General features: G+C 43.0%; 1 protein-coding gene across 5 annotated transcripts in view; it reads left to right on the top strand.

Annotated features, from left to right (window-relative positions):
• Window positions 1–20,427, top strand: part of ttc7b (tetratricopeptide repeat domain 7B) — a 408,001-nt gene that overhangs the window by 75,704 nt on the left and 311,870 nt on the right. For all 5 annotated transcript variants that reach the window (XR_011351037.1, XM_069915898.1, XM_069915899.1 and 2 more), the window contains exon 4: window positions 15,747–15,868. Coding sequence is in view for 4 of the 5 variants with exons in the window: in XM_069915898.1 (XP_069771999.1) it covers window positions 15,747–15,868 (122 nt within the window). In the remaining variant the exon portion in view is untranslated. The remainder of the gene's footprint in view (window positions 1–15,746; window positions 15,869–20,427) is intronic.

Below are 20,427 nucleotides of genomic sequence, written 5' to 3' on the forward strand. Positions count from 1 at the left end.
GTCCATTTTACCCAAGAGACGAGTGATTGATACTCAAGGCTGTACTGGTTTTATTTATATATGTATGAGATGTCAATGTTATCGATGTGGCCATTACTTATCGTTCATTCCTAATTGCTGTTGAGAAGATGCTCGTGAGTTGCCTTCAAAGAATCCTAGACATTTACAACATGCCCATTGTGTGCATCCTGGCCAAAAATTGACCTTTTATCTTAATCCCCACTTCCTTTCTTGAACTGTTGATAGATGAGCAACTCTAGGGATTTGATCTGTGTTTATAAGTCAATGTGCTAGGTAAATTGGATAGGAAAAGGTTGAGAGTTTCCCTTATTTCTGCTACCTTTTGTCTCGAAGGTAGGCTTAATGGATTTCTGATGTTGTTGAGAAAATTTTGCAAAGTTGATGAAAAGGGAAGGAGGAAGTGTTAATGGAGATGGATAATGTGCCAGTTAACAAATAGAACATAGAACATTGCAGCACAGTACAGGCCCTTCGGCCCATGATGTTGTACTAACCTATGTACACCTACTAAAAAACACAAAACCCTACATCATCATCATATATTTTTCTTGCAGCCATGTGCCTAAGAGTCTCTTAAATGCCCCTATTGTTCCAGCCTCCATCCCCACCCCCGGCAATACATTCCATGCACTGTCTCCTTGAAACTTTCCTCCCTTCACTTTGTACAGATGTCCTCTGATGTTTGCTACCTCTGCCCTGGGAAAAAGATACTGGCTCTCTTCCTTATTTATGCTTCTCATAATCTTGTAGACCTCTATTAAGTCACCTCTCATTCTTCTTTGCTCCAAAGAGAAAACCCCTAACTCTACTAACCTTGCCTCATAAAGCATATTTTACAATCCAGGCACCATCCTGGTAAATCTCCTCTGCACCCTCTCCATAGCTTCCACATCCTTCCTGTAGTGAGGTGACGAGAACTAAGTGTGGTCTCACCAGAGATTTATAGAGCTACAACATTACCTCACAACTCCTGAACTCAATCCCCTGACTAATGAAGTTCAGCATATCGTAAGCTTTCTTTACTGTCCTATCAACCTGCGTGGAAACCTTGCGAGATCTATGGACTTAGACCCCAATGTCCCTCTGTTCCTCCCCACTGTTGCGCATCCTACCATTAACAATGTACTCTCCAAAATTGCATCACCTCACACCTATCTGGATTGAACTCCATCTACCACTTTCGATTTGCCATTTTACTGCCCAACTCTGAATCCTGTTTTTATCCTGTTGTAACCTACGAAAACCTTCAATGCTATCCACAACACCTCCACACCTATCAGCAAACTTACTGGCCCATCCCTCTACTTCTTCATTCATGTTACTTATAAAAATCACAAAGACCGAGGGTCCCAGAACATATCCCTCCGGAACTCCACTAGTCACTGACCTCTAAGCAGAATACGTGGACTGTTTTGTCCTCGATGGTATTGCGAACACATTCGGAAAAATAGAGACAGACATAGGGAAAGGTGACAGGGGAAGAATGGGGGGGGGAGAGAGGATGTTTAACGAAAGCCAGAGAGGTCAATATTAATGCCATCCAGTTGGAGAATGTCCAATCAGAAGAAGAGGTGTTGTTCCTCCAATTTGCAGGTGGTCTCAATCTGGCAGTGTATGAAACCATGGTCAGACATCTCAGCAAACGAATGGGATGGAGAATTGAAATGGGTGGCCACTGGAAGATCCATGCTACTGCAGCAGTCAGAGCTGAGGTGCTCAACAAAGCCATCTCCCAGTCTCTCCAATGTAGAGAAGACCACAACAGGAGCACTAGATGCCATAGATGACCCCTGCAGATTCACAAGTGAAATGTTGCTTTACTTGGAAAAGCTATTTGGGGCCCCGAATGGTGGTGAGGGAAGTGATGTGGACATGTGGAGCATTTCCTGTGGTCACGGGAGCAGGTCTCAAGGGAGTGGACAAAGGAGTCATGGAGGGAGTGTATCCTATGGAAGGCGGGCAGGCGGAAAGGGGAATATGAGCCTAATAAGGATCATGTAGTAGGTGGCAGAAAGGGTGGAAGAGGATGTGTTAAATGCGAAGCCTGGTGGGGTGGTAGTTGGGGACAAGAGGAATCCTATTCTTATTGCATGTGGGGGCAGAGGGGAGAGTTGAGTTAATGGTGGTAGAGGGAAAGCAATGTTGCTGGAAGAAGGGGGACATCTCTGATGATCTGACATGGAAGTCCTCCTCCTCGCTGCAGCTGTGATGGAGAAATTGGAGTCTATCCTATATTCAGAAGAATTAAATGAAGTCCAGGATATATGGAGCATGGCATTGGAAGTATTGCAAAAGAAAGAAGTCAGAATGAACGATCACGGTGGGGCATTTGCCAAAGTCTCTTAACCTTTTGCCCGGAGTTCATTTGATGTCTGTCAGTGTATGTTCACCATTTCAGTCCCACGTGAAAGTGTTAACATATGTGGCATTTCTATCATTTTGTATTGATTGACTTAAGACCATAAGAGGTACTGGCAGAAGAGGCCATGCGGCCCATCAAGTCTACCCCACTATTCAATCATGAGCTGATCCATTTTCCAACTGAGCTCCATTGCCAGGCCTTCTCCCCATAACCTTTGATGCCCTGGCTAATCGAGAACCTATCAATATCTGTTTTAAATACATCTAAAAATGGCGTAAAGAGTGTGATGTTTATAAAGCAACAACAACTGATCGGGAACCCTGTTGAGATACAAGTATATTCTTTTAGCAAAAATAGTCGTCTTTAAAGAGAGAACAATTAAATAAGTTTCTGTTGCAGTATCACTGCGACTGGAGGAATTGACGATACTAAAGAATGCCCGATTTTCAGATTTATTTTGGAACAGTTAGCCTGTATTTCATTGCATTTCAGGATATATTTGTAGCATTCAGGTGATCAGACAACGACCGTGATGAGTGCAGATCAGTCGATGTTCTGAGTGTTGACCCTGCAATTGAAGCTAATTTTGTCAGCTGCCAGGAGTGTTTGGGATCTGAAATGCATTGCCCTGCAGTTATGCCAGAAGCACTGTTGCTTTGAATGGGAATACGGTGAGCAAAAATAACAGAGAAGGCTTGTGGGTTTCTAGAGTAGAGGCTGTTGGAGAAGGTTTTAATATCTGCTGTGGTCGGGGTAGCTGGGTATGGAATAATGTGCAAGACTGGAGCTGGCACTCAGTCCGAGTGTGGTAGAGATGCTTCGATGGTACAACAGCTGTTACTGGGTTTGATGGTGCCTGGAGTGGACCTAAGAGAATAGAGGATTGAGAGCTAATTGGGAGATTGTGCGAGTGGGTGTGTGATGACTGAGAGAAGTGGGAAAGCTAATAAAGCTGATGTCACCCAGGCGTTAACCAGAAAAAAAAGGTTTTCCTTATTTACAGCAGTTATTTACCAATTACTTACAATTGCATCATTGCAGAAAAATACATTCCACCTTTTCGACTATAATGTGGTCAGCTTTATATTGTAACGTATCTTTTCACTGCCATAGTGGATTAACTGGTTTTTCTCAGGTTGAGTGAAAGGACTTGTTTAAGTGATGGTGACAATGCACTTTTCTCCCTCTGCCTTAAACTTCCTACGAGTAAGCAATTATTCTGTCTTGGCCACAGGAAAAAAATCTCAGGGTTGTGTAATGTCATGTGTGTCCTCCGGCAGTGAATCTGAACTTTGATGTCATGCAAGAGCCATTTCTCGATGTTAATGATTTTCACTGCTCAAGAGGTGGGAATGTTGATGCTCGCTCTAGTTTTGGCTGATGTCATCTGAAATACTTCCTCTGTTCACTCTGTCCAGGCTTCCAGCCTGCTATTCTCGAGTTGCCTGCGGCCTCTGAGCTTTAAACATTGCACCAGTGTTTCCCCTTGCTGATTTGTTCGACTTGAATTTTATAGGAGTGGAGGTTTTGGAAATGGTGCTTGGGGGAGAAATCCTTATTTACATGACCTTGATCTGTTAATAGACGTAGCTGGAGATGCTTACTAATGAAAGCTGAATGTTAATTTACTCTTTACATGTTTCCCACAAAACCAGAAAAGAGTTGCTAAATGCATCGACCGGAATTATACTGGATCTTGGTTTTTGAACCAGATTTATAGTGGGTTAGCTCATTTCATTCTTGTTTCATTTGGGATATTGCATTTGCTCCCCTGGCTCAGGAGAGGATAGTTTAATATAGTTTAGTCTCTTGACAATTAAGAATCATCTCTGCTGCGCATTACAAATGTGTTGGTGTTGATGAATAAAGGATCAATTTGATGAATGGTGGTGGTTTAAAAAATAGGATTACAGAGTCTCTTCAGCCGAAGGTATACGGATGGCTCTATCTACGACATCAAGATTTTAACCAAGTCGTCACAGAAACCTGATAGTTAGAAGCAGCATTGAGCAGCACATTAAATCATTGTGTTGTGCTAATACGACAAGTAAATTTGACTTGCATTCACAATAGAATCAGAAGTTATTGTCTTCAAAATCATGGTTTTGTGGCAGCGTTAACGATGTACATATTGCTGTAAATTACTTAAAAAAACAATAAATAGTGCAAAGTGAAGAGAAAGTGAGGTAGTATCTGAGGTTCATTGCCGGTTCAGAAATCTGTGGCGGGGGGCAAGAAACTTTTTTGTGCTGCCGGGTGTTCAACTTCAAGTTCTTGTACCTCCTCCCCGATGGTAGCAGTGAGAAGAGGGCATGGCCTGGATAGTGAGGGTCTTTGAGGATAGAGGGTGTTTTCTTAAAACAACGCAACTTGCAGATGTCCTCCATGAAGATAAAGGGTGTTTTCTTAAAACAACGCCTCTTGCAGATGTCCTCGATGAAGATAGAGGGTGTTTTCTTAAAACAACGCCTCTTGCAGATGTCCTCGATGAAGACTGATGCCCATGATCGTGTTGGCCGCCATCAGTTTCACAACTATTTCTTTGTTTTTCTTTCTCTGCTGTCATTTATTTTGTATATTAAAGAAAAATAAATTTGATTTGGTCAAATTACAAGAGACTGGACTCTTAAGTGGTTAAGTGGTGCCCATAAACTGAACCATCGCTTGATTGTGCTTTGGTAGTGTTGGTGAGCAGTGGTGATCTGCTAAACCAAAGGAGACATGAATCATGCAAAATTGACCATCTACTATTAGGATTTTTCAGAATTATTTTTAATAATTCTTTAAAATAATTTTGCCACATGGTACCTTTCCTTGTCAGCGGTAATATTCTAATCAGAACAATGTCTCCACAGTGTTTCGACTCAGCTGGCAGCATAATAGAAGTTCCATCTCATTTTTTTATATTTAATGTCTGTTTTATAATGCTCTAATGGAAGTTTTAGAATACATTTTTAAATTAATCCTCCTCACATGCATTTCTATTTAATCTTAAAGTCAACTTGCAGAATGTAATTTCTTCAATATTTCTCATATTTATCCTCCTTTTAACCGCACCTGCCTTCCTAAAAGAGCATCAATCATAGTCAAAAAGTACAGAAACAGGTCCTTTGGCCCAGCATGCCCATGCTGACCCTATTCCTATCCCATTTGCCTGTATTAGCCCAGATCTTTATGCCCTGCCTACTAAGAGTCTCTTGAACTGAGTTATTGTATCTGATGCCCTCAATTCCTCAAGCAATGCCTTCCAAATTTCAATCTCTCTGTTAAAAGAAACTTTTCTCTCAGATTTCCTTTACAACTCCTTCTCACCTTAAACCTATGCCCTCTTGTTTTTGATACCTGTAATCTCTCCCTGTAAGTCCTCCAATCCAAGCAACATTCCCTGCTGAATCTTCTCTGCAATCTCTCCAATGCAATCATATCCTTCCCGTAATGTCTCAACAGTATACATTACTCCAAGAGAGGCCTAAACTGTAGTTTGTTAAATTGCAACCAAAGGCTCCAATTCTTAAAGGTGTTAAGAGTTCATTTTAAAGTTAGATATACAGCACAGTAACAGGCCCTTTCAGCCCTTGAGCCCATTCAGCCCAATAACACCCAATTGACCTACAACCCAGTACATTTTGAAGGGTGGGAGGAAACCGGAGCACCTGGAAGGAATCCAGGCTAATGGTGAAAATGAAATCGTTGACTCCTATCTAATCCTCACCATTAGCAACGGGGAGAACATGCAAATTCCTTATGGACAACACGGGATTGTAACAGCATTGCGCTAACCGCTACGCTAGCTGTACTGCCAAGGAAGTCATTTCACTTTCTCACGCACAAGATTTAAATTCCTTTTCACGCTGACATTAAATAGACAATATCATGGAATTAACTTGCAGGGTTAATGTGTCCCACCATTAAAGATCAAATGAAAAGTTCAGGGAGATGAATTAGAAGATGAAACATGTCAGAGTGTTATCATATCCGCTGGAGTTTGGAAGAGTGAGAGAGAACATGACTGAAAAATATAAAATCCGGAGGAGGATTTGAAGAGGTTTCTTTTTGTGGATGAATCTAGATCCCAGGGGAGGTCACTGTTTTAAAACTAAGGCATTGCCTATTCTTTGTCTCTAAGCTTAATGAACGAGAAGTTAAGTGGCTGTTTTTTTTTATACAACAAAAAAGTCGCAGAATACATTTTGTAACATCTCCATCGTACCAATTAGTAAAGGGATTTTCCCTGGTCTCCTGGTTAATGAACACCTCCTAGTTAGCGACACTGAAATGTTATTCACCCCATTGCTGCGCCAGACTTTCATAGATTGCTTTGTAATTCCATCAAAAGGGTGTGAAACGACAGGAGTTGTCCCCAGTTTCATAGAACCAGATAGAAGCTGTCCATTTGAATTAAAGCACTGAGGAGCTACATACAATCTGCTATGATTTCTTTTGGAAAAAACATGGACACTCAACAGTCATGGATTTAAATGGTATTGTTCCAAGTACCTGTATTACACACTGCTCTCTGCCTGAGTTAATACTGCAGTAGTCTACGGGGCTAATTACAGTGATTTATTGGTGAGATTGTCTGGAGCTCTTCAAAAGGCAAGGAGATCATTAATTTCATTTCTTGTGTATGTAAAAATAGGTATTTCAAACATGAAGTCATGAACTGATGTGGTTTTTAATTTTTTTGCCCCACAGTAATTATGTTTATCCCAACGGACCTGATTTGCATTCCATAGTGGCAGTGTGTTGGCAATAGTTCAATTTGATGGGGTGGATATTTCTAAGTATGTTTGGTTTTGTTTTTCCATAAAATTTGAACTTGACCATAAATTTTGGCTTAGATTCTGCTTCTACTTACAGAAGTACTCTCCATCGTTAAAATATGTAAGTGCAGTTTACAGGAAGACTTCTATTTTGCCATGAAAATAGAATGCCTTTCATGCTGGCAAACGGAATAATGTTGCTGAATAGCATGGATAGATTTAGTAGCAAGGCAGGTAGTAGCCTTGTTGTTTCTCATGAAAGGGGTGTCTCGGCACCCATTTACAACAAAGATGCGGAGGAATTTCTTTACCCACAGAGTGGTGAACCTCTGGAATTTTCTACGACGGGCAAGTCATTGGATGTATGAAATTGCCAAGATTGATAGGTATCTGAATAGTCAGGGTATCAAGTCTTATGGGGAGAAGGCAGGGGAGTTGGGCTGAAGCGGAAAATGGATCAGATCATGATCGACTGGTGGAGAAGACTATGGGCTGAATGGCCTGCTTCTGCACATGATATTGTCTTATCATGGAGAAAGTGCAAAAGGATTTGCTTCCAGGGCCATATGAATTACTGTGGGTAAGGGTTTGTGTTGGGAAATGCTGACATTAATCTGTTGAACTTAATGGTGTGTCTGAGCTTTCTGTGAGGTACTATTCCATCTGTGTTCACTTCAGTTTTTTTCTCTATGCTACTATGAATCCATTATAAAGAAGTGAGGAGAAACTTTTTAACTGTATAGTGCTTAGAATATGAATATCGTTTAAGATCAAGGTAGATAAAAGCACAGAAGGAGATGCTCCCAGGGAAGTCAAATGTAGAGAGACAAAAAGGTTGGTAGATGTGGTGGGCTGAAGGGCCTGCTTCTGCGCTGCAGGACTCTGTGGCTAATGACACTATATAAACACAAGAGGAAAGAAGCGGCAAACACCAGAGGACATCTGAACAAAGTGAAGAGAGGAAACTTTAGGGGAGACATCAAGGGTAAGTTTTTTTTACACAGAAAGTTGTGGGTGCCTGGAATGCCTTGCCATCGATGGTGGTGGAGGGTAAAACATTAGGGGCATTTAAGGGACTCTTAGATAGGCACATGGATGAAAAGAAAACAGAGGGTTACGAGGTTAAAAAAAAGATTAGTTTGTAGGAATATATAGATTGGCACAATATCGAGGCTGGGCGGCCTGTACTGTGCTGCAGTGTTTTATGAAGAGAAAATTTCCTAATTTGCTGTAACAGAGCAAATGGAAGAGACTCGGGGAAAATATAAACACAGACCCGGGCTGTATGTTGCCTTCATAGGCAGGAGCTCTAACAGTGATGAAGTAAAGGAGGACAGAAAAGCGATAGAAGGACTTGTGGCTAGGTGCCAGGACATCCAGTTCTCCCTCAGTGTCAACAAGACCAAGGAGCTGGTTACAGACTTCCAGAGCTCATTCCCCAATCTGCTGAGGTGAAGATAGCAGACAGCATGAAGTTCCTCGGGGTAAACATCTCCAGCGACTTGTCCTGGTCCACCATCGTCGATGCAATAGTCAAGAAAGCTCACCAGCGCCGCTCAGAAGCCTGAGGAAATTTGGTATGTCACCAGCATCCCTTAGCAATTTCTACAGGTGCACCGTTGGAAGCACCCGATCAGGGTGCATCTCTGTGTGATGCGGAACTGCTCTGCCCAAGGTCACAAGAAACTGCAGAGGTTTGTGAGCTTGACTTAGAACATGTTCGTGAGCATGCACCACCCTTCTCTCTGCAACCCATCTGCAACCCACAGCTTTGGAGAAACAGCCATTTTTTTTCTCCCTACTAATGCTGCTCGACCTGCTGGGCCCCTCCAGCAGAATGTTTTAAGTGCTGTGGTATCTTTCGAGTGTGCAGCTCAGAGGGCAGACTGGGTGGGCCTTGGTGCAGTATCTGTAAACAGTTGTACACTGGAAAACTGACTCCGATTTATTGCTCAGATCTCCTGAATGGAGAGCTACACCAAGTCACAGGCGAGGCACTTCAAATGTCAGCCATTGACTGAAACAATGCACACTCTTTCCTTTACTCTCAATGTTAGGCTTTCACAAAGAGTAACTCAGCCCTTGAAATCTGTAAATGTGGTGTAAATTTTGTCTGCTAGAGTACATTGTTAAGAAGCCAGAACCTACCGTGGGACAACATAAAATAATGGTTATAAACTGCTTCCGACTGATGTTGTACTACAAACTACCTTGAAATGGTATGGCTCTCACCGGTACAGTATATCAAGGATTTGCAAGGTAATGGAAGGCATTCATTTTTTCCCCCCAGAATTTATTTGAGATTCGCATTCTGTTGTTCATTCCATTTTCCCAGCCATTGTTTCAGAGGCTGGATAAAAATGGCCACCTTTCCTTTGGAATTCCTTCTCTGTTATATAATTTAAATTTAGTTGTACAGTACGGTAACAGGATCCGTGCCGCCCAATTGCATCCAATTAACTTTGAACAGTGGGAGGAAAACACACAGATATGGGGAAAATATGCAAACTCCATGCATAGGGCTTGGGATTTGAACCTATGTCAGATCGCTGGCGCTCTAACAGCATTATTCTAACCGCTGCTCTAACTGTACCACCCTAATGCTTATAATGAATTGTAGAAGATTTGTTTGAAGTTCCCTAATACATCAGTGCATCACAGATATATGCACCATTCCTGACCCCTCTCCATTTTCATAATACTATTATGTTCGTATCTGTTCATAGACAGAATGAGGCCATTTAGCCCATCAGGTGTTGCCAGCAGAACTGTTTGCAATCTCATGGTGAAAATGAAATCGTTGACTCCTATCTAATCCTCACCATTAGCAAATAACCTCTCCATTTTATGGGGATGTTTATCCTGTCTCTCCATTTTATGGGGATGTTTTTCCTGTCTCTCCATTTTATGGACATCATAATTTTGTATATCTTTATCGTTCCTACTCAACTACTCCAAGGAATTCTCCCCTCCCCCTTCTTCCTCCCTCTCCCTCTTTTCTCCCTCCTTCCTCCCTCCTTCTCTTCCTCCCCTCCTGACCCTCCCCCTCTCTCCCTTTCTTCCCACTCCCTTCCCTTTCCCCCTCTCCCTTTCTTCACCCTCCCCTCTGTCTCCCCCTCTCCCTTTCTTCTTCCCTCTTTCTCCCTTCCTCCCTCCTTCTCCCCCTCCCTTCCTCTTTCTCTCCTCTCATTCTCTCTGTCAATCTTTCACTTCTACGACTGACGCACTCCTTCCCAGGCAACGAACTAGTAGTTCTATGCCAACCTATTTGCCATCATGTTCTTCCTTCACAGACCTGCACTGCACCATATACACCATGCAACCTCCATGCTCTCACATTCTATACACCAGCTTATCAAGGCCAGCTTTCTTTATCCCTCCTCACCACCCTTTCTACCTGCAGTGCCATCTTTAGGAATCTTTGGACGTACCCCAAAGTCCCATTGTTTCTCAACACCCCCTACATCCCCACTGTTCACAGTGTATGTTGTATCGTTATTAGGCCTCGCCAAATGCATATTTCCTTTTAATATTACTCTACAATATACAAAAGTGCTGGAGAAACTCAGCAGGTCATGCAGCAGCTATAGGAGGTAAAGGTTTCAGGCCTGGGCCCTTCTGCAAAAAGCAGACAGTCTCATGAATAAAAAGGCTGTGGGAGGAGAGGAGAGCAGGAGGGATGTGGGAGGAGCACAGCTAACAGGTAGAGGTCTAGGTGAAAATAGGTAGAAGAGAATAAAGCTGAGAAGTGATGAGGAGAGGGGGTGGGGAGCTGGAGGAATGGAGACAGAGGGATAGGGTAAATGAGAGAGACTAGGGGGAGGGGTTTAATGGAAACTGGAGCAGTCGATGTTGATGCCCTCTGGTTGGAGAGTGTCCAGACGGAATATTAGGTGTTGTTCCTCCAAGTTGTGAGTAACTTTGATTTGATAGTGCACAAAATGGTGGATGGACATGTTGGTACGGAATTGAAATGGTGGATGGACATGTTGGTGTGGAATTAAAATAGTGGATGGACATGTTGGTGTGGAATTAAAATGGTGGATGGACATGTTAGTGTGGAATTAAAATGGTGGATGGACATGTTGGTGTGGAATTAAAATGGTGGATGGACATGTTGGTTTGGAATTAAAATGGTTGGCCACTGGGAGAACCCAGTTATTGAAGCAGAGAGAGCAAAAGTGCTCAGTGAGACTGTCTCCCAGCTGTGTCCAGTCTCTCCAATGTCGAGGACCCCACAGCAGATGATCCCTGCAGATTTATTTCTAAAATTTTAGTTTCTATTTACTTTTGAGATTTAATGTGCAGACGAAAATTCAAGTTTTGCATTAAGCAGGCGGCAAATATACTTAGGGACAGAACCACTCATTTGGCCTCTTATCTTATCGTAAGGATTAAATGGGCAAACTCGTGCAGTCTCCTGTCAGTCTGTGTGTCATTTGCACATGCACATAGAAATATGAGAATACATTTTGGTAAGTTTGTTTAAAAAAAAATTGCAATATAGGCCAATCTAGTGAATCGCTGGAGAGCGTTATTAGTGTTCTCAATCTGTGATCATCGTGCTTAGTGTACAAACTACTGGCTACATACTTTAAATGTAATTGCTTTTTATATCTATGTATTCCACCGACTCAAAGACCGAATCACTTCCAGCCATAATAATTTGTTACTGCCTGTGAATATTATAATTGACCTGGATTTAAAATGCTTTTAGTATTCATTTGATGGATACAAAGGTCACTGTCAAAGCCAATATTTATTGCCTATCCCTAATTGCCATTGAAAAGGTGATAGTAAACTGACTGACATTTTGAACAACCATATATACTCGTAATCGTCAATACCGTGAATTAGTTGGTGTCCCCATCCTCCCTTGTTTTGGGCCAAAAATTGGGTGTTTTCCATATGACCTGTGTAAAAGTCCATCCCCTCCCCTTTTTGGTGTCGACCGCCCGCCCACCATTGCTCCAAACCCCCCCCCCCCCCCCATCACCACCGACTGCAGATCCTTGCCCCAGCCACCTGCCCATCTGAGCTCCCGACGCCCCGACCACAGACCCTCACCTCGGCCGCCCAACCACCTTTGCACCCGATGCCCAGACTGCGAATCCTCGCACCTGGCCAACTGCCCATCTGAGCTCCCAAAGCCTCGGCTGCCCACCCATCCGAGCTACCAACGCCTTGACCATGGATCCTCGTCCTGGCCGGAGCTCCCGAGCATGGATCCTTGTCCCAGCCGCCTACCCATCTGAACTCCTGATGTCCTGAAAACAGACTCACTATCCAGTCACCCCATCCGAGTTCCCGATGCCTTGAACAATGCGGTCAAAAGTATGACCTGTGTAATTGTCAACCCCCCTCCCCCCCAAATTTGATCAGAAAATTTGGTCCAAAAATTTGACGATTAAGAAAGTGTACAGTATATAGTATATGGTTTTGGAGTCTTTGTGGTGAAAGTACTCTCTTAAACTGAATTAAAAGCAGAAAATACTAGAAATGCTGAAGTTCTGATGTGAAACCCTGGGTCATACTCTCTAACACAGGTTGGGGGCTTCAGGATTTTCACACATTGACAGTGAAAGAAAAGCAATATATTTGCAGGTTGGATCGTGTACGATGTGGAGGTTACCATGTCTCAATAGCCTGTATTGACCAGTTTGTGGTGGTCACATGCTTGTGAGATATTGCTAAAGAATTCGTGGGAAGATGCTGTAGTGGCATTCACTTTGCACAGAAGCTCTGCCTCTGGCCTGCCTTTCCACCCACAGCGATTCTATCTCATTTTAGGCTGAATGTTGGTGGTGGGCGATTGACCATGGCATTGCCCATCGAACGTCAGAGAGATGGGATTAGTTTCCCTTGTTGGATGGGCTCTTTGCCTTACACTGTGCTGAAGATGCAAAAACCTAAAAGTCTGGCACCCCCAAGTTCAAGAAAAATATTATATCAATAGGTATCATGCAGAGAAAGGTTGAACAGGCTGGGACTTTATTCCCTGGAGCGTAGAAGGTCAAGGGGTTAGAGGTATTCAAAATTATAAGGGGGAAAGATAGAGTCGATGTGGATAGGCGTTTTCCACTGAGAGGGAGGGAGATTCAAACAAGAGGGCATGGATTGAGAGTAAAAGGGGAAATGTTTAGGGGAAGCATGAGGGGAACTTTCTTCACGCAGAGGGTGGTGGGGGTATGGAATGAACTTCCAGCAGTGGTGGTAGAAGCAAGATCGATATTAATATTCAAAGAAAGGTTGGATAGGTATATGGAAGGGAGAGGTGTGGAGGGTTATGGGCCAAATGCGGATCAGTGGGACTAGGTGGGAGAAGGTGTTCGGCACAGACTAGTAGGGCCGAACTTGGCCCATTTCTGTGCTGTAAATTGTTATATGCTCTTGAACCTTCTCCTACTACCCTAACCATAAACTAATCCAGGGCCAACAAATGATCCACCTGCACTATTGAAACCTTGTTTCTCTCTTAAACTATCTGTAATTGTGAGTACATCGGACTTGTCAGCCACAAACGAGCCTGCAGCTGATGTGGACTTTTACCCCCTCCATAAATCTTCGTCCGCGAAGCCAAGCCAAAGAAGAAGAAAAAACCCCTGGTATCTGGCACCTATGTGGATTGATAGATGCCAAATAAAATAATTTTCTGGTTGCTTGAGATTGCCTGTTGCACAATTGGTGATCTGACACCAAAGCGCACCGATTTTAAACTTGTTTTTTTTTTACCTACAGGTATTTATTTTCCACTATTTTCCTTGCCGGTTACTTGAATTCTAGATAACGGAATTTTGCTGGACTAATTAATCACTCCTTTTATATTTATTCTCTTTTTCCGTCTTGAAATATTGTGGTTATTTAATTTGTGCTCTTGTTGTTGGTATATCTTGTGTACCTGTGTGGCTTCAGCAAGTAAGAATTTCAAGTCATCTGTACATTGTATTTGTGTATAAAACATCTCACCGTGACTCTACTGTTTATCAAGTATATTTATTTTAATATATGTACATATTTATACGTGTATGTGTGTTTGCACTGTTCTGCACAGTGGACAGGAGAAGGCTGTTTCATGGGGTTGTCGATACAGTCAGATGACAATAAGCTTGAACTCTCATCCTGCAAAGAGAATGTTACTTTATTCTTATCAGCCATACCTGAATGTTAACCAGTGTTTTGGTTCTGCCAAAAGGGAGACATACGTAACATTTTGGGAATAGTAAGGGTCAGAAAAGGCAATCGTAAACGTATGATTGAGCCCTGATGGCAGTCTTCTTTGGCTTGGCTTCGCGGACGAAGATTTATGGAGGGGGTAAAAAGTCCACGTCAGCTGCAGGCTCGTTTGTGGCTGACAAGTCCGATGCGGGACAGGCAGACACGATTGCAGCGGTTGCAAGGGAAAATTGGTTGGTTGGGGTTGGGTGTTGGGTTTTTCCTCCTTTGCCTTTTGTCAGTGAGGTGGGCTCTGCGGTCTTCTTCAAAGGAGGTTGCTGCCCGCCAAACTGTGAGGCGCCAAGATGCACGGTTTGAGGCGTTATCAGCCCACTGGCGGTGGTCAATGTGGCAGGCACAATGATGGCAGTAACTCGTAGACAAAAGGTGCTGTCCCTCAATGCTTTGGTTTGGTGGAAGGCCACTGCCATTTAACATGAAGTGTGCACAAATGGTCATTTGACATGCAACGCACAAAAGTGCAGGAGTAACTGATGTTTCGGACCTGAGCCTTTCTTCGAGGTATAAGCAAAAAGGGGGGAAAGACGAGAAGAGGGAGGAGAACACTTAACAGGCAAGAGATCATAGGTGGATACAGGTGGGAAGGTAGAAGAGAAAAAAAGCTGAGGTGATTGGGGAGAGGGAGCTCTGAATGGAGATGGAATGGGCTGAGGAGCCAGAGAGACAGGAAAAGATAGAGACTTAGGAGAGGGGTTTAATAGAAACTAAGAAAAGTCAACGTTAATGCCATCTGGATGGAGAGTACGCAGACAGAATATCGGGTGTTGACCCTCCAATTTGTGGTCGTGAAGCTCAGTTTCTTTCCCTCTCTCCCTATCTGTCTCTCTCTCTTGCTCTCGAATTTCAAACACTTTCATTTCTACATATGATCTTATCAACTTAATTATTTATTCACTCTTGGACATAGTTTTGAGGTAGAAATTATTGTTAAAATGAAATTGACCTCCATTTAGTTTACAGCATACATTTCTAGAAACAATTCCACTTTGTGCTGTTATTTGCAAGATTACTTTTATTGTCAACGATTGATTTGGTGTACTATCCAGCAAGTCTACCCATAAATACAGCTGAATAAAACAGTACAGAGATCATTTTGAACGAAGAGATCAGATCACTTTTCAAAATGAGATTTGGAGACGAATGCAGGAATATGGCACATTACTTTGTGCGGAATATCTTAGAACTTTTAGAATGAAATATTTTTACTATAGTCTCCGTTCAAACCCATCATTTGTTCTCTTTAGCTAAATTCATTTTGATTACCCTCATTCGTTTATGTTTTATGTTTGGAGAGGTTTGAATAATTTGTTACTTAATCATTTTGAGACATTGTTTAAAAATAACATTGTTCTTGTTTTACGAGCCAGGTGTTGAACACTAATATTCAAAACAGAAGTCCGAAGCCTGGTTCAGCATTCCAAGAGCAGGAATTGGGATTTTTCCTGGAAACAGGACTTCAGCGAGCGCACGTCATTTATTTCAAAAATGGGTGAGATCTGAATTACTTGCTGGAGCTTTCTTTGTATCCGCATCTGTGTTGTGTTTCTGTGCATTATGGGATGGGTATAATATCGATACATATCTTGTTTTCTTCATTCATCCTTGAGGATATGTGGATATTTTCCCTGAGGGTTGACTCAGTACGTTTTGACCAGAGGTTGCAGGCTCCAGTTAGGTAACCTGTCACCTAGCCCAGTAGCGGATTAACTACCTACCACCCAGGCCCAAGGCTGAGCTTTAGTAAGGCTCCCCACCCACCCCACCACCTTGCTCTACCACAGGCCAAGGCTGTCCCCGCCACCCCTTGCTCCCCAGTGAGAGCCTGGCCACCCAGGTGCCACTTGGTACTGGCCTCTCAATTAGCAGTCCCAGCTACAGGTCAAACATCACTGGCCGCACCCCCTTCCCATTACTAATGCAGGTGACAGGTTGGATGTGGTATTTCGGAGCTCCCTCCACGCACATGCCGCAAATCTTCATGCCTCCACCTCCCAGGAACCACCGCACATGTCACCCCGGCAACGGTGTGGCACCGGCTCTAGCCCACAGTCACTGGCTTCACCCACCCAGAGTCAGGATGTTGGAGAAAAGTGCGCATCATCCTGAAGTCACTTCCGAGTCGCAACTGCGCCTTCAGCTCCTTCAGTGGAGATAAGGTGCATACTCCCCATGGGGCAATTCTGCACTGTTTGGTGTTCTGCGATGTTCGCCCCAGTCACTTTTCAAAAGACCAAGCACCCTAGGTTTCCTGAGTCTGGTTTCACATTTTGGAGCCTTGATTGATGGGTGGTTCCAGGACTAACGCGAGCCCATATTAGCAAGTGGTCACATTGGTGTGCCAGTGGTTGCGATGGGTCCCCTTATCTTCCGAGCCCTTAGGCTTCAGCCTACTTACTCAGCCTGATGCTGGCTGAATAGAGTTTTAAATAGATAATTTTCATCCAGATACTCTGAGTCAAATCCAAAGAGCTCCCAGATAACACCAATGGATAGAACAATGTTTAAATGAATGTAATAACATGGAGTACGTGGGGGAAGTGGGAGGTTTCACGTGCACGAATCCTTGCCTGTACAGAAGGAAAGCATGAGAGTTTTACGACACCGTGGTTGAAGTAAAAACACGACGCTGGAGAAACTCAGCAGGTCAGACCGTGACCCTTATATAGCAAAGATAAAGATACAAAACCAACGTTTCAGGTTTGAGTCTGAATCGATTTAAACATTAGCTATATCTCTTTATCTTTGCTACATAAAGTACACTGTTTGACCTAGTGAATTTCTCCAGTATCATGTTTGTAGCATATACATTTCTGCATGAGCTTGCAAGTGGACCTGTTCATCTTCATTTTGAATTATAGTCACCAAAAACAATGATCAAAATGTTGCTAGATGGATGCCTGGTAGGAAGAAAAATTACAATTGAAGGATTTGTCAGGAGCAGGTTGTTGAGGGGAGGAATTTTTGAATAATCGTGAAACTGAGCATCAAGCTAAATTTATAAATTAAAAAGAGCAATGATTCTGATGTGCTTTGCAGCTTGCCTAGTACTCTTCTTCCTGTCTTGAACATTTCTAAATTCTTTGTCGTCATGGCTATCCCCCGTAGTCAAGGATGATGGCCTTTGTTCTGTTGATCCCCAGAGCGAAGGCGCCTATGCGTGCATTTGTTTAACGTGTACTTAATGTTGCACTCCAAGAAGCACATGATACTTCACAAATCAATCAACTAATTCCAATGGCATGAAAACCTTGACGATTCGAGCTGATGGATTTGTCGCAGCCTTCGTCCACCTTCACAGCCATTGAGTTCAGAGTAACTTCATCGGTCTATTCCACAGTTGAGGACTTGGTTGGATTATTCTCTGTCTGGGACCTCACCCTCGACCTTACCACCTTGGGTGATCCTATCAAGAACATAGCTCCAGACAGCATCGCTCTCAGGATCACAGGACCACACAAGCTTCTCCACCACGACAAGGTGACAATCCACGGGGATTTCTAAAGTAATCCATTTCAAATCAATTGCAGCTTCAAAATTAGGACAAAGCTATTAGGGAGTATTGAACTAAGTTTGTATCTCCTTCCTTCAAGAGGCTGTGGATGCTGAGCAGAATTGATATTTTCAGAACTGCAGCAGTTTTTTTTTAATCATGGAGAATAAAGGCGGTTAACTAAATGGATGGATAAATGAGGGAAAGATCAGCTATGTTACAAATCAGATTACACCACAACTCAAGGGTTGAATGGCCACCTCCTGTTGCAATGAGTTTTGAATCAATTCTCCAACTAAGAGCATCCTCAGAGATAGATAAGAAAGGTCGTGTTTACTCTGCAATTTTGAGAAGGAAACATTTTGGGTGGGGGGGGGGGGGTGTGAAAATAAATACAGTAAAAGTCCAAAAATCCAGACTGCTCGGGGATTAGGTCAGTCGGATTTTCCAGTTCTCGGGCAGCATTTCTAAAATTCTAATTCAAGAAGAATAAATAAGTAAATTTTGATAGTTTACTAGTAAAACATTTTTTTCATATAATAATACAAAATAGAAAAAAAAACTTTTTTTTACATTTCCGTGACTTTCGCGTGGTCGCTTGTTGCCGTTATGCATCTGTGGCACTTGCTCACGCCGCAAAGGCCGAGTTTTCGAGAAGGTAGTCCGGGATTCTGGCATCTGGATTTTTGGACTTTTACTGTACTATCGGCCCAAATAGGCACATAAAATTCTCATCTTGTAAGTGAATTTGTACGGCAACCTTCTAACCCGAAATGTGTTCTGGCAGCAGCAGGCATATTCACAATGCAGTCCTGTGCTAATAAACTGGATTGTTAACTTCACGGTACAACAGCTCGGAAAAGTTGATATATTTTCATTCTTTTCTTTTGACCTTGTTTTTTCAAATCTTGCCAGGTTTATATCAGTTTGGTTTTGCCTCGTGACTTTTTTCAGCTTGGAATAATTTCTTCTGGAAATTCCCATCTTTTATATCATCCTTCTCTGTTCCAAATTACTGTGCCTTGGTATTTTCAACCAACAGTTAATATTTTCAGTGCTGGGGTTAAATGCTATGTGCTGGAGGCATTAATTATACCAGTGCCTGAGAAGAGCAGAGTGAGCTGCCTCAATGACTATCGGCCAGTAGCCCTTACATCTACTGTGATTAAATGCTTTGTGGGGTTGGTCATGGCCAGAATTAACTCGGATCGAGCAAAGGTCTGAACCCACTGCAATTTACTAATCACCACAATCGCTCCGCAGCAGTTGCAATCTCACTGGCTTTCCAGTCAGTTCTGGATCAACTTGTCCACAGCAATCCCGGCTGCTTTTCATCGATTGCGGCTCAGCTTTCGTAGGAAGTAATAGGTGACCGATGTTTTGGGCTTTAGTTCCAGTGGGTTTTTTTTTAATTATACCCTCCACCTAGCTGTAGATTGGCATGCTTCATGGGTTCGAGAATGGCTCCTATTCCAGTTGTCTGGGTCCTGAGACGACTGATGAAGCCAAAGTGGGAACTGGGCTGGTGGGGGTGGGGTGGGGGGGTCATGCGAGAGACTGCAGATGCTGAAATCTGGAGCAAAAAAAAGGACTGCTGGAGACACTCAGTGGGTTGAACAGCATCACTAGGTTCAAAAGAATGGTTAAAGGGTTACAACCTTTTGTCAAGACTGAGAATGGGCTTCCCACTGTCCTTATCATATTGGCGCTATCCCCTCTCAGTCTAATGAAGAGTTTCAACCCAAAATGTGATCTGTGGGAGAAATTCTTTTCAACCCTAAATGGAATAGTGGAGTGGACTTGTTGGGCCAAACGGTCCACTTTTGCTCCTATGATCGTATTGAATGGCGGAGCAGGCTCGGTGGGCCATTTTTGGCCTACTCCTGTTCCTACTTCTTATGTTCCTGTGTATGTTCCTATGGTCTTTTGGAGGAGTAAACAGTGTTAATAAAAACCCAAGAAAAATTATGTATGTTGTCCAGTGATGTTTCATGCATTTTTTTGGAGTTGCTTAAAGTCACGCCCACCGTGTATCTATGTGGACAAGCTACACATTGATACAGGAGCAGCTCTGGACACTAGGAGGAATGGTTGAAGAAGACCTTGGCAATGACTTTCCCTGGAACAGAGAACCAAGAAACTGCCCTGTAGATGGGTGTATATCCTTTGTTGGAAACGTTAATGATTGTACCATCCCCAAGCTGCTGATCCCGGTTCATAACCGTGTACCTGGACCTGGGACAAAGTCCCTGTATCTGGCTGCAGATTTAGCCGGGTCCTATTGCTATTGTGGGATTAGGCTTTGCACAAATAAACGCCTTTGTTCACAACATTTCACGACATTAATGATGGTATCATTTAGCAAGGGGAGCTTTTTTGAATATCTTTGAGCTTGAAACAAGCAGCCCATAAATGCATACCAATCTTCTTTCTCTCCATATCAATTTTATGTGAGGACCATTCGGAAATGGGTAGTTTTCGTTGGCCACACTAGAAATGGTTGGAAGTTTGTTTCTTTAAAAAATTTTTTTTGAGATACAGCCTCAAGCCCACACCGC

This window comes from Narcine bancroftii, chromosome 2, assembly GCF_036971445.1.
Source record: "Narcine bancroftii isolate sNarBan1 chromosome 2, sNarBan1.hap1, whole genome shotgun sequence".
NCBI classification, from domain to species: domain Eukaryota; kingdom Metazoa; phylum Chordata; class Chondrichthyes; order Torpediniformes; family Narcinidae; genus Narcine; species Narcine bancroftii.